This window comes from Schistocerca nitens, chromosome 5, assembly GCF_023898315.1.
Source record: "Schistocerca nitens isolate TAMUIC-IGC-003100 chromosome 5, iqSchNite1.1, whole genome shotgun sequence".
NCBI classification, from domain to species: Eukaryota; Metazoa; Arthropoda; class Insecta; order Orthoptera; family Acrididae; genus Schistocerca; species Schistocerca nitens.
In genome coordinates, this window is record NC_064618.1 from 242,291,283 (window position 1) to 242,304,487 (window position 13,205).

Genomic DNA, 13,205 nt, shown 5'->3' on the forward strand with positions numbered 1-13,205 from the left:
CGCAGTGCCGTAGGGGACCGCACCGCCACTTCCCAGCAAATTAGGGACACTGTTGCTCCTGGGGTATCGGCGAGGACCATTCGCAACCGTCTCCATGAAGCTGGGCTACGGTCCCGCACACCGTTAGGCCGTCTTCCGCTCACGCCCCAACATCGTGCAGCCCGCCTCCAGTGGTGTCGCGACAGGCGTGAATAGAGGGACGAATGGAGACGTGTCGTCTTCAGCGATGAGAGTCGCTTCTGCCTTGGTGCCAATGATGGTCGTATGCGTGTTTGGCGCCGTGCAGGTGAGCGCCACAATCAGGACTGCATACGACCGAGGCACACAGGGCCAACACCCGGCATCATGGTGTGGGGAGCGATCTCCTACACTGGCCGTACACCACTGGTGATCGTCGAGGGGACACTGAATAGTGCACGGTACATCCAAACCGTCATCGAACCCATCGTTCTACCATTCCTAGACCGGCAAGGGAACTTGCTGTTCCAACAGGACAATGCACGTCCGCATGTATCCCGTGCCACCCAACGTGCTCTAGAAGGTGTAAGTCAACTACCCTGGCCAGCAAGATCTCCGGATCTGTCCCCCATTGAGCATGTTTGGGACTGGATGAAGCGTCGTCTCACGCGGTCTGCACGTCCAGCACGAACGCTGGTCCAACTGAGGCGCCAGGTGGAAATGGCATGGCAAGCCGTTCCACAGGACTACATCCAGCATCTCTACGATCGTCTCCATGGGAGAATAGCAGCCTGCATTGCTGCGAAAGGTGGATATACACTGTACTAGTGCCGACATTGTGCATGCTCTGTTGCCTGTGTCTATGTGCCTGTGGTTCTGTCAGTGTGATCATGTGATGTATCTGACCCCTGGAATGTGTCAATAAAGTTTCCCCTTCCTGGGACAATGAATTCACGGTGTTCTTATTTCAATTTCCAGGAGTGTATTTCGATTCCAACAGCACTAAGCCATAGACTAGAATTTTCGGAAGAGGACCATCTACATCGATGAACCAAAACATTATGACCGCCTGTGTGTTAGTCCACCTGTGGAACGCAATACAGAAGTGACTCCTTGTGGCATGGGATAGGAAAGTCGTTGGTACGTTTCTGGAGGTATGTGAAACGAGATGTGCACGGACAAGTCACGCAGTTCCCGCAAATTATGGGCCAATAGTTTGTGGGCGTACAGCTGGCGCATGATAGCGTCCCAGATATGTTCCATCGGTATCAGATCAGCAAATCTGGAGATCAGACATCAACAGAACTCACTATGATGCTTCTTAAACCACTGTTGCCTTGTGACGCGGAGATTTATCCTACTGGCGATGCAGATGGTTCGCAGTACTGCTAACGTAGACCAAAGCAGTTATGATGTCTTCAGTTACTACCACAAGTTCCGTGGAACCCCATGTGAACGTCCATCATAGCATAATACTGCTTGCATTGGCCAGTGTCTGTGGTGCAACGCATGTTTAGAGCATCTGTTCGCCTTGATGATGGCTCATCGGACATAACCATGGATCTCGTGTAACAAGAAACGTGATTCATCCCATCAGGCGATCTTTTCCTTTGTTCCGCGATCCAATCACGGTGACAGCGTGCCCATTGCAATCTTAATTGCCGGTTCCTTTGGGTCGTCTTCTGCGGAGCAGCATGTTCAGTGATGTGCGCTGTGCCTACACCAGCAATGAACTCTTTCATCACATCTTCCAAGGATCGCCGCCTCTCATATTTTACAGAACGGGCCAGCCTCCAACCTCCACCTTGTCGCATACACGTGGGTTCGCCATCCGTCAAGCACTAAATGTAAATTCTTACTTACTTGTTTGGTAAATAAAGAATTTAAAAAAAATACTTACTATAGCAATATGCCAACAGCCGACCTGCTTCGCCGTTTCCTAGATGCTCGTTCCCACACCTGAACAGTAATCTGCCCTAAGTCTAAGCTGCTTATCTCAGTGGATTTCCCCATTACTGGCCCATATTTTTGTAGAATGATTCCCTATTCGTCTTTGCTCCGCTTGTACAGGGCGTTTCACAGTTCATATTACTTCATTTTAGAGGTTTTACAAAGGAACCCATGTAGGGAAATAGTTCGTTTGCATGTTACAAGGAAAACAAGATGTAGAGATTTCACTCCTGTTTACTTTGATATTACAACAGTTATTCGATATGACGACCACCAAGATTTGTGCAGACAGTGTTTCTGCGCAGTTAAGGTCGCATAAACTCCGTCCAAAATGCATGGTGTATGGTCAATCACTTCAGCGGCAACCATGATCCGTGCAACCGGATCTCTCTCCAACTGGACAGGGGTCTCGTAAAGTGGACTCTTCGTGTGACCCCACAATCAAAAGGCCCAAGGTGTTAAATCTGGGGATCTTGGTGGAAAAACATGTGATCCACCTCGACTGATTCACCTGCATCGTTAGACTACATTCGGATGGTTTCGGACGCGAACTGCAAAATGTACTGCTGCGCCATCGTCCTGGAACCACAATTTGTGCCGAATGTCCAACGGTACATCTTCCAAAATTGCTCCAGCACTTGTCGCAGGAATATCAAGCACCTGGCATCCGTTATGTGGGGAGGAAAGACGTACGGTCCAATCACATGACCATCTACATCTACATTCATACGCCACAAGCCACCTGACGGTGTGTAGCGGATACCCGCCCAGACAGTGATACCGAAGGTGTGTTGAAATCTTCGTGTCCACAAGGCTTTGGGGTTTCGTGTGCACGTAACTTGGGGCTTTCTTGACCCCAAATTCGGCTATTTCGAGCGTTCAGAACGCCTTCCCTGCTGAAACGCACTTCGTCAGTGGACAAAATTCGCCTTGGAAACCGAGGAAAATCCACACAACGATGTAAAAACCACGTACAGAAATTGACAGGTGGCACAAAATCCGCCTGGAGCATCGTTTGTACCTTCTGAGGGAGATGTGGTTGGAGTTGCTGTTCATGCAGAACACGCCAGCCAGACGAATCAGACACATGCAAGTCACATGCAAAGGCACAAGTACTCGTCGGTGGGTTCTGTTTAACATGATGAAGCGTTTCCTTCTAATATGATATACAGGAAAAAAAATTCCGCCTGAGGCATGCGATCATTTTTATTTTAATCATTGGCAACCAATGCTGTACAATCGCAATAAAGTCATGAGATGTTCAGTTGACTCTTATTAGAACATGTTACGCGTTTAGGGATTACACCCATCTTCAGATATATGTTACAAAAAAATACAAAACATAAGGGAACAGCACACTCAACACGTCTCAGCATTAAAGAAAATGAGATCGGGTCATATGAGTTACATACCACAAACTTCAGCTCCTTCCTAACCAACCAGGCGTACATCCTTGACTACTCCGAGAAAGTGTCCAACAACATATGACTATTAACTGCGACACAAGCAGTCTTGAAGCATGGCGTATACTCACGCTAAACAAGTCAACTAGTAGCGAAGGACCCTCTGTGGGGGGCGCTGCATGGCCATGTGCTCCATGTGTTCACATATAATTTAATAGTAATATACTCAGCATATAACATCTAACAGGATGTAATTATGACTAGCAACCGGAATGGTACTTCCGTACACGTTAACACTAAAGGATTTTTTAAAAAATAATTTTTTTTAAAAACTCCAAAATTTTTGACATTGCCATACTATACCTATAGCCAGTAGTGGCACTAAGCACAACTCAAACCATATGTCAATATAAAATAAATAATAGGGGCGGAGGGGAGTTCCTTCATGAACAAACCTTTCGACCTCCCAAATCTCTAAAAGAATACCACCAAATTAAATATAACCAACATTATCCATCATAAGCTAAAACCCTGTGATCAGCTCGCGTACGCAAACGTCTTATGCGCTATCTGTTAAAGCCAACAGCAACCACGTCAGCGGCAGCCATCCGCCTATCGAATTACAGCCAGGTGATATCCAAGGGCCATGATTGCCCAAATAGAAGCCTTCAAACAACAACTTACACCCCTCTGCCACATGGAAAAAAGTTTAATAGCGAGAGGAAGAATATGATCGTGCGTCACCATCTTGGAGCATCAGAGTTTGCTCTAACGCTTGTGAATTTCAAACTCTCCCGCAGCCATTGTTCTACTTTGGCAAACATGGAATGTGATGGAGCCACCACACTATTTGGAAAGTACCCGTGGTACAGATGTGGAGGTTCTATTACGGCGAGCTTCACCATAAATTAACGACACGTGGGCCTGCTCCCCGAACGTGATCTCAGGCATTCTGTTACAGCAGTACTTGTTACCGTAATGTCAACTGACGCATCACCGTGGAGCATGAAAACAAGACCGATGGAAACAGGGGACATCATGTGAAAACGCGTCATCGTACCATTCATGGATCTGGGTAGTCTACCATAACAGGCGGACGGCATAAGGAACACCAAGCACGCGATTGAGTAGCACTTGTTTTCCTTGTAATATGGGAAACGAACAAATTTCGGACATGGGTTGCTATATAAAACTTGAGTCCCCTCTGCAACTTCTAAAAGTGTGTAATATGAACTGTGAAACGACGTGTATACTTTCCTTAACGCATCACGTGCCTGGAACGCCATAAGACGGCATTCCATCCCGCAGTGGGCAGTAGTCGTAATGCTTCGGCTCATCAGCATGGTTACATGGTTAAGCTCACCGGGTAAGTGTCCGGATGGATGCGTGTGTTGGTGGCATACATCTTCCGCATTACGGCCAGCGCCTCTTCATTCCGTCCTTGCGCCATGAGGAACTTGGGAGTCTCTGGTAAGAGCGAGAAGGCAACAGCCCCGAGGAGAGCGGGAACCGAGCTCACCATGACGAACACGTGCCAGGGATGTAGCTTCATCGTGCCCGTGTCATACTCCCAGATCTTCGTCAGCATGAGCAGGCCAATTCCTGCACAGGAACAGTGATAATACATGTAGCAATACGAGTAATAAACTTTACTCTTCGTTCAGTCACTATTTTCGCAGCAGTTACACAACTAATAAAATTATTGTTTGCCGCGTTACAGTAAAGATTCTAACATTCTGCGTGGTGTCTGTTTGTTCTAAGTCGTGTCTCCCTACCACTTTCGCGCAACGACGCTCTGAGCGTGTTTTTTAGGGAATTGACTAATTTGAACCTGGGACCTGTTGCTGGTAAGGAGACGCCAGACCACACATAACATGTACAGTTCAGAAGGGTTCAGTGAGAATAGCGATGATATAATCAAATACTTAATGATTTCAGCGTCAGCTCACTGCACTCCCTGTAAAAGAATCTTAATACTAACTAAATTTAGTGGAAGGGGTTCAAGGCTTTCCTATTTTTAGTTAGCTGGTAAAATAACGTCGAAAAAGCAGTTAAGTTTACTATTGGAAATTTTATTCTACTTACAAAACATTGTTTATAAATTGCACTATTGATAAAAGGAAATATTTTAATACAGGATGATAAAAACCAACTGCGTTGAACAAAAATGTGAATGAATATTCCTTGAATGGTTTCCAAGTTCTACAATGGTTCGAAGGATGACCTATGCCATATCACATCTATAATCTAGGTTTAAATTAAGTTTCATAAAAGAGAAAACTATCAAAAATGGTGTACAGTGACCCTCAATTATCTTTAATTACTTATTTAACTTTTCGTAAATTACAGTGGCTGATTTGGCATCTCAATAATTATATAACAGAAAAATCATCGCGTTTCAGATTTTTAACTTCTAATAGCAAATGTGAGTACCACGAAGTTTTAATTGACGATCGACACTGGTATTACGTAAAAAGGGGATGTAACAGATGAGACTTCTGCAGTTCTGAGTGAAGCCTTATGGCGGCATTGCGTGCGTTCATTACCTTGTCGTTGATTAGGCAGCGTCAGGGGGCGGCGGGCGGTGCAGCTCCACACACCTCGCCGTCTCGGAAGCAACTCTCCTCTAACCTCTCCTTACTACAATTTACCAAAGCTGGTTTAAGAAAAAGGTATCTGGCTGCGTTTTCAACTGACCAATCAGGGTCTCAATGTTAACCTTAAGCTCTGCCTACAAAACTTCTGTCCATCCAATGAGAAACGTTATACTTTTCATGGTGGGACAATGTTTTTAATGTTTGCAACGTAACAGAGACGTGTATAGTCTCACGCTAAAACTTGCAGCTGGTGTGGCCCTTTTAGTGTTATCGTAAGATCTATACTGTTCTTCTGGAGGGCTCCATATTTCAACATGGGCTTGGGAGTGGTCTTGGCGGTCGGCGGGCGATGTGGGTGTCCGTCCCTTATCGTAGGGCCTTCTAGCTTAACACAGTTCTGCTCTCAGCTTCTGTTCTCGTTTCTCCCCTCGGAACTGCGTCTGTTTCACAGTGGGAAGGTATGACATGCATTTAGGCGTTCTTGTGTTAGACTGTGGTATTCCATTTGCTCACTCATTAATCGTATTACTTTGGTTAATTTAATGTCAGGATTTATTCAGAGCTATGTGACATGCTGCGGATTTGCTATCATGTCAGGGTTTTCATGGAAGGTGTTGGATTTGCCTGCCACCTTACAAGATTACTTAGTATTTTATCCAACATCATCAACAACTGCGTTTTTATTTGTTGAAATAATCAGCAACCAGATCCACAGACGAAATTTTATTTCTTTAACAGTTTCAGTTACCTAATTATCTTCTTCAGAAGGCTGTACAGAAAAATATACGGTACTCAAAATAACAATACAGTAGGCAACCCAAATGCAACACTCTGAAGGAAGTATCCAAATCAGGTGTAATTTGCAGCATGAGTTTGCGGCGACGGGAGATGCACATAATCAGCACTTAAGTGCATGCGCAGATCAAGGACGCTCGTAGCTCCACCTGCAAGCGCTATATAAAGGGGAAACAAGCGGCCGTGTGGACATACTGGAATTGTTCTCTCGTGCGGTTGTTTTGCGTAAGCAGCTTCAGTATGCCTCGTAGAAATCAGCGAGCGTCTTTCGAGCACATTTCGGCTTTCGACCGAGGAATAGTAGCTGCCTAAAGGGATTCCAGAACATCCTTCATAGAAATCGGTGATCTTGTCGGACGGAACCAAGTAACTGTGATGCAGATCTGTAGTCGCTGGATACAGGACCCACAGAATCTACGGCACTCCCCTCACGCACCACTGCTCGTGATGACAATCATAATGTGCGCAGGGCAGCGATTAATCGTTATGCGCCGGCCGGTGTGGCCGAGCGGTTCTAGGCGCTTCAGTCTTAACCGCGCGACCGCTACGGTCGCAGGTTCGAATCCTGCCTCGGGCATGGATGTGTGTGATGTCCTTAGGTTAGTTATGTTTAAGTAGTTCTAAGTTCTAGGGGACTAATTACCTCAGAAGTCAAGTCCCATAGTGCTCAGAGCCATTTGAACCATTTTTGATCGTTATGCCACATCATGAAATTCGGTTTGTTACGCTACCAGCAGTGTCCGCGCGTACCTTTGGACGTCGTTTGCAGCAGAGTGGACTATCCGCAAGGCGTCCAATCCCATGTTTACCACTGAGTCAGCGCCAAGGGCGTTTTCCCGACATTGGTGAGATGGGTTGGGTTGCTGTGAGGGGAGGAGACCAGACAGCGAGGTAATCGGTCCCATCGGATTAGGGAAGGACGGGGAAGGAAGTCGACCGTGCCCTTTTAAAGGAACCATCCCGGCATTTGCCTGGAGCGATTTAGGGAAATCACGGAAAACCTAAATCAGGATGGCCGGACGCGGGACTGAACCGTCGTCCTCCCGAAGGAGAGTCCAGTGAGCTAACCACTGAGCCACCTCGCTCGGTTTGGTGAGATGAATGACGGACATGGACAACAGAATGGAACGACATTGTTTTCACCGACGAATCCCGATTTTGCGGACATCTGGGGACACCGTGGTGAGAGACTGTTGGCTTTATGGGCCGGCCACGGTAGCCGAGCGGTTCTAGGCGTTTCAGTCCGGAACCACGCGACTGCTACGGTCGCAGGTTAAAATCCTGCCTCGGGCATGGATGTGTGTGATGTCCTTAGGTGAGTTAGGTTTAAGTAGTTCTAAGTTCCAGGGGACTGATGACCTCAGAAGTTAAGTCCCATAGTGCTCAGATATATTTTTTTATTGTTGTTTTATGCATTCCCATAATGGTCCTGCACCCGGTATTCTGGTTTTGGGTGATACCTGATTCCATATCCAAACCCCCCTCCACCCTCCTAGTATGCATTGCCGGTATACAAACCAGCCAACATTGCATCTCTGAAGTGTTGGAGTCTGTTGTCACTCATACTTTCGGAGCTTGCCTATGGCCACATTGCAGCATGATAGTGCGCGACCACACGTGCCACGCGATGTTCAAGACTTCTTCGTCGCCAGTCGGATTGCATTGCCGCCTTGGCCTCCGTGTTCTGCCGGTCTCTCGCCTATTGAAAACGTCTGGTCGATGATTGCGGAACGACTGCCTTGGGATACACCATCCGCTGCTAAGATGTGATGACAGAGTTCAGTGCTTGTGTAGGCACAGCGCACGTTACTGAACATGCTGCTAAGAAGATCAACTTCGGCAACCTGTGGAAGCAGCGTGGAGTGCTACACCCGAACAACATATCCAGGGGCTCTTTGATCCAGTGCCTAGTCGTGTAGCAGCGGTTATAGTCGGCAACGGCAGCAACAGTCAATACTCACTTCACGTGGGGCTGTATTTTCAACCATGTGATCTTTATACAACATGTTATCTCCCAAATAAATTTGGCTGTGGTATCTCTGGTCCTTGGTGTTTCATTTTGGATGGTCGGCAGTGTAGAAGTTAGCAGCATATTGTTTAGTTTCTATACGGATTCACCGGAAATGCAAGTGCGCGTAAGCAACGTAACAAGTAAAACACAAACACTGGAAACTGGAAGAGCAATTAAAAGTAGATTCCGAGAATACCGGCCAATAAAAGAGAAGAAAGTCCACAGAAATCAACTTTTGCTCTGCCCCTCATAGGTGAAAAACATAGATCTCCGACTATTGATGCCTTACACACTTCACACTTTGTTAATAATGGAACAAAAATGAATCTCCTACAACAAATAGAAATATGCAAACAATCCAAGCTACAAGAACGTCATTTATTAATTGAACAAACATTTTTAAGAAATAATTTTTTCAACGTTCGGCAGCAACACCTAGGAGACTCCCAATTTATTATTTCAAATTTGTAATACTTACTAAACAGTAACAATGTTTTAAACTTAAGTGTGGACACAACTTGTATTAATATTACTATTTCCCACAGTTCTTTACGTAATTTCACTTCCTCTCCATTGAGATGCCCCCACTCTATACACCTGTCACCTCCTCCCCGCCCCTCTCGCCCATCCCCCCCCCCCACCCTCCCCATGCCCCCGACCACCCATGGTATGGTCTCATCGTGAACTTTTGCTTATGTAGTAACCTGTCCTCTTTCTTCTTCCCTCCCACCCCCTTCTGTTTATCTAACGCATTCCCGGATTTTCCCCTCTCAACTACCCCTCCCCCCACACTGTCTCACAATCAGTCCACTACGATTACAGGTCTCTATAATCTGTCTCTGAAACATAATTAATTTTCTCCCTAATATACAGATAATTATTTATAAGCATCTTTTACCTTTCATGGGTCCACAATCGTTCAGCAGGGCACAAACATATTCAGTATGTTGCAGTTAGTATGTCACTTTCGATAGATTATTGGAAGTTGGTATAATCGGGTAACAAATAAATACCTTGATAGGTACACCGTATCAGTCATAAGAATCTAGCTGTTATTGACCAATTTGCTTCACTTATTCCTGTTAACAACTTTTCTCCCATCTCTACCTCCCACCCCTAACCGTCCCACCAACTTCCTCCCCTCCCTCCTTCCCTCTGGTTTATCACCTTATCATACCACCCTCCCCCCCCCCAAATCCAGCTTCCAGCCATCAACACCTGGCGCCCCACGTGTCATATTTGCTCAAACAGTTTTACCTAATACACTACTGGCCATTAAAATTGCTACACCAAGAAGAAATACAAATGATAAACGGATATTCATTGGACAAATATATTATACTACAACTCACATGTGATTACATTTTCACGCAATTTGGGTGGATAGATCCCGAGAAATCAGTACCCAGAACAACCTCCTCTGGTCATAATAACGGCCTTGATACGCCTGGGCATTGAGTCAAACAGAACTTGGATGGTGTGTACAGGTACAGCTGCCCATGCAGCTTCAACACGATACCACAATTTATCAAGAGTAGTGACTGGCATATTGTGACGAGCTCGGCCACCATTCACCAGACGTTTTCAATTGGTGAGAGATCTGGAGAATGTGCTGGACAGGGCAGCAGTCGAACATTTTCGTATACAGAAAGGCCCATACAGGCCGTGGTGCATTATCCTGCTGAAATGTAGGATTTCGCAGGGATCGAATGAAGGGTAGAGCCACGGGTCGTAACACATCTGAAATGTAACGTCCACTGTTCAAAGTGCCGTCAATGCGAACAAGAGGTGACCGAGACGTGTAACCAATGGCACCCCATACCATCACGCTGGGTGATACGCCAGTATGGCGATGACAAATACACGCTTCCAATGTGCGTTCACCGCGATATCGCCAAACTCGGATGCGACCATCATGATGCTGTAAACAGACCTGGATTCATCCGAAAAAATCACGTTTTGCCATTCGTGCACCCAAGTTCGTCGTTGAGTACACCATCGCAGGCGCTCGTGTCTGTGATGCAGCGTCAAGGGCAACCGCAGCCATGGTCTCTGAGATGATAGTCCATGCTGCTGCAAACGTCGTCGAACTCTTCGTGCAGATGGTTGTCGTCTTGCAAACGTCCCCATCTGTCGACTCATGGATCGAGACGTGGGTACACGATCCGTTACAGCCATGCGGATAAGATGCCTGTCATCTCGAATACTAGTGATACGAGGCCGTTGGGATCCAGCACGGCGTCTCGTATTACCCTCCTGAACCCACCGATTCCATATTCTGGTAACAGTCATTGGATCTCGACCAACGCGAGCAGATAAGTCGCGATACGATAAACCGCAATCGCGATAGTCTACAATCAGACCTTTATCAAGGTCGGAAACGTGATGGTACGCATTTCTCCTCCTTACACGAGGCATCATAACAACGTTTCACCAGGCAACGCCGGTCAACTGCTGTTTGTGTATGAAAAATCGGTTGGAAACTTTTCTCATGCCAGCAAGTTGTATGTGCCGCCACCGGCGCCAACCTTGTGTGAATGCTCTGAGAAGATAATCATTTGCATATCACAGCATCTTCTTCCTGTCGATTAAATTTCGCGTCCGTATCACGTCGTCTTCGTGGTGTAGCAATTTTAATGGCCAGTAGTGTAGTTTAGCGTATTTTTCCTTCACTTTTTCTGTTTGCTTAAAACTTTTGCACATGCTCACCATTATTTTCCCCAAATCACACTTTTTTTCTCATAATTGGTCTGCTATGATAGCAGTGCTACATTATCAGTTCCTGATGTACAATTAATTCCTCCGTTCCAGATAGTGAGTTATAGGAAACTGTCAACCTTCGTAGGTGGAATGTAATTACCTAGTAAACCATAATTAGTGCCACTGGATTCGATTACAGTTATAATCAGTAGGATACCTAGTATGTTATTTTCAGTAGTTTGCAGAAAGTTGCTATAATCACGCAACAAATAATTATTACGATTGCTACACCTCATTATTTGTTATAATTAAGCTATTATAAGCTAGTTTTATCCTATTTCTAATCTCTACCCCATCTCTTCCTCCAAGTCCCACTATACCAACTCAACAAGCCCTTCCCACCCGGTTTAATACTTTATCACACTTCCCACTCCTCCTCCCCCTCCCGAAACTCCCAGTCTCCAATCGCCCTCCTCCCCCCCCCCCCCCCCATATGTTACGCTCTGGTCACACTGTTTTTCATATACAATTTACCTTCTTTGTTTCTTCCCCGTTTTTATGTACTTAAAACCAACCACTCCCTACTTCTCTCAACTCACCCTCCCATCCCCCCCCCCCCGGCCATTGTCTTTCTTATTATCGTTCTATTACCACTACAGTGCTTTACAATCAATGTCTGATTTGTAATTGGATTCCCTGGGTACATTGAGTTAATTATATGAACCTATTAATTCCCATTTGTGGAACATCGTCGTTTCTTAGGTTACACTCGCTATTTCAATGTTTACAGTTATGTTCAGTGAGCTGCAGTGAGTAGGTTGCAATCATATGCTAGTTTCAATAATTTGTAGTAAATGGCTATAGTCGGATGGTCACTAATTTGCTATTTGCTGCCAGTAAATCGTTAATAGTATGTTAAACACAATAGCTCGGCCATATAGTGTTGCGTTTAGTTGCTGTTAGTTTATACAGTCACAATTAAGCAGCTGTTTACAGCTGTAATTAGTCAACCTTTTACAATTTGTTAAATTTGTTAATAATTTTTTTTTTACCATCGTTTTTTACACAGCTTGATCATCTGTAGTTAAGGGTTGCAAGGCATCTGCAGTTATAAGTAGTGAAGCATTTTCAGTTTTAAGCGGTTAGTCGCCTGCATTACCAGCTAGTTAAACATTTATTAATGCAGATACTAAGCCAACTGCAACCTGCAGATGGTGATTCATTTTTGGTACAACCTGCATTACCAGCTGGTTAAACATTTATTAATGCAGATACTAAGCCAACTACAACCTGCAGATGGTGATTCATTTTTGGTACAGGCGGTTAACTAATCACTACCAATGGCCTATAGACATTGTATTCTTAAAGTTAGAGATGCTCTGCTTTATAGACAAGTAGTGTTTACTGTTAATAAGCAGTTTTAGTCATTCAGTATCAGGTAGTCAAACTTCTTGTACTATTTCATATAACTAATATTAACGTCGGTGGTTAAATTTACTTCGCAAAGCCTTTTATGATTTTGTACACGTTTATGAACTAGTTATTCTTCTAAAGTAGAAGTGTACAACTATGCACACGTTTCCTTCCTGCTATAGTTATTTTTGATCCTTTGTTTTACTAAAAATAAATGTATATGTCGTGTGACTAGGGCCTCCCGTCGGGTAGACCGTTCGCCGGGTGCAAGTCTTTCGATTTGACGCCACTTCGGCGACTTGCGCGTCGATGGGGATGAAATGATGATGATTAGGACAACATAGCACCCAGTCACTGAGCGGAGAAAATCTCCCACCC

At 45.2% G+C, this 13,205-nt stretch overlaps 1 protein-coding gene across 1 annotated transcript in view; it reads right to left on the reverse strand.

Annotated features, from left to right (window-relative positions):
* LOC126260363 (uncharacterized) overlaps positions 1 to 13,205 on the reverse strand; it is a 151,596-nt gene that overhangs the window by 97,030 nt on the left and 41,361 nt on the right. The window contains exon 6 of the mRNA XM_049957691.1: positions 4,675 to 4,913. Coding sequence (XP_049813648.1) covers positions 4,675 to 4,913 — 239 coding nt within the window. The remainder of the gene's footprint in view (positions 1 to 4,674; positions 4,914 to 13,205) is intronic.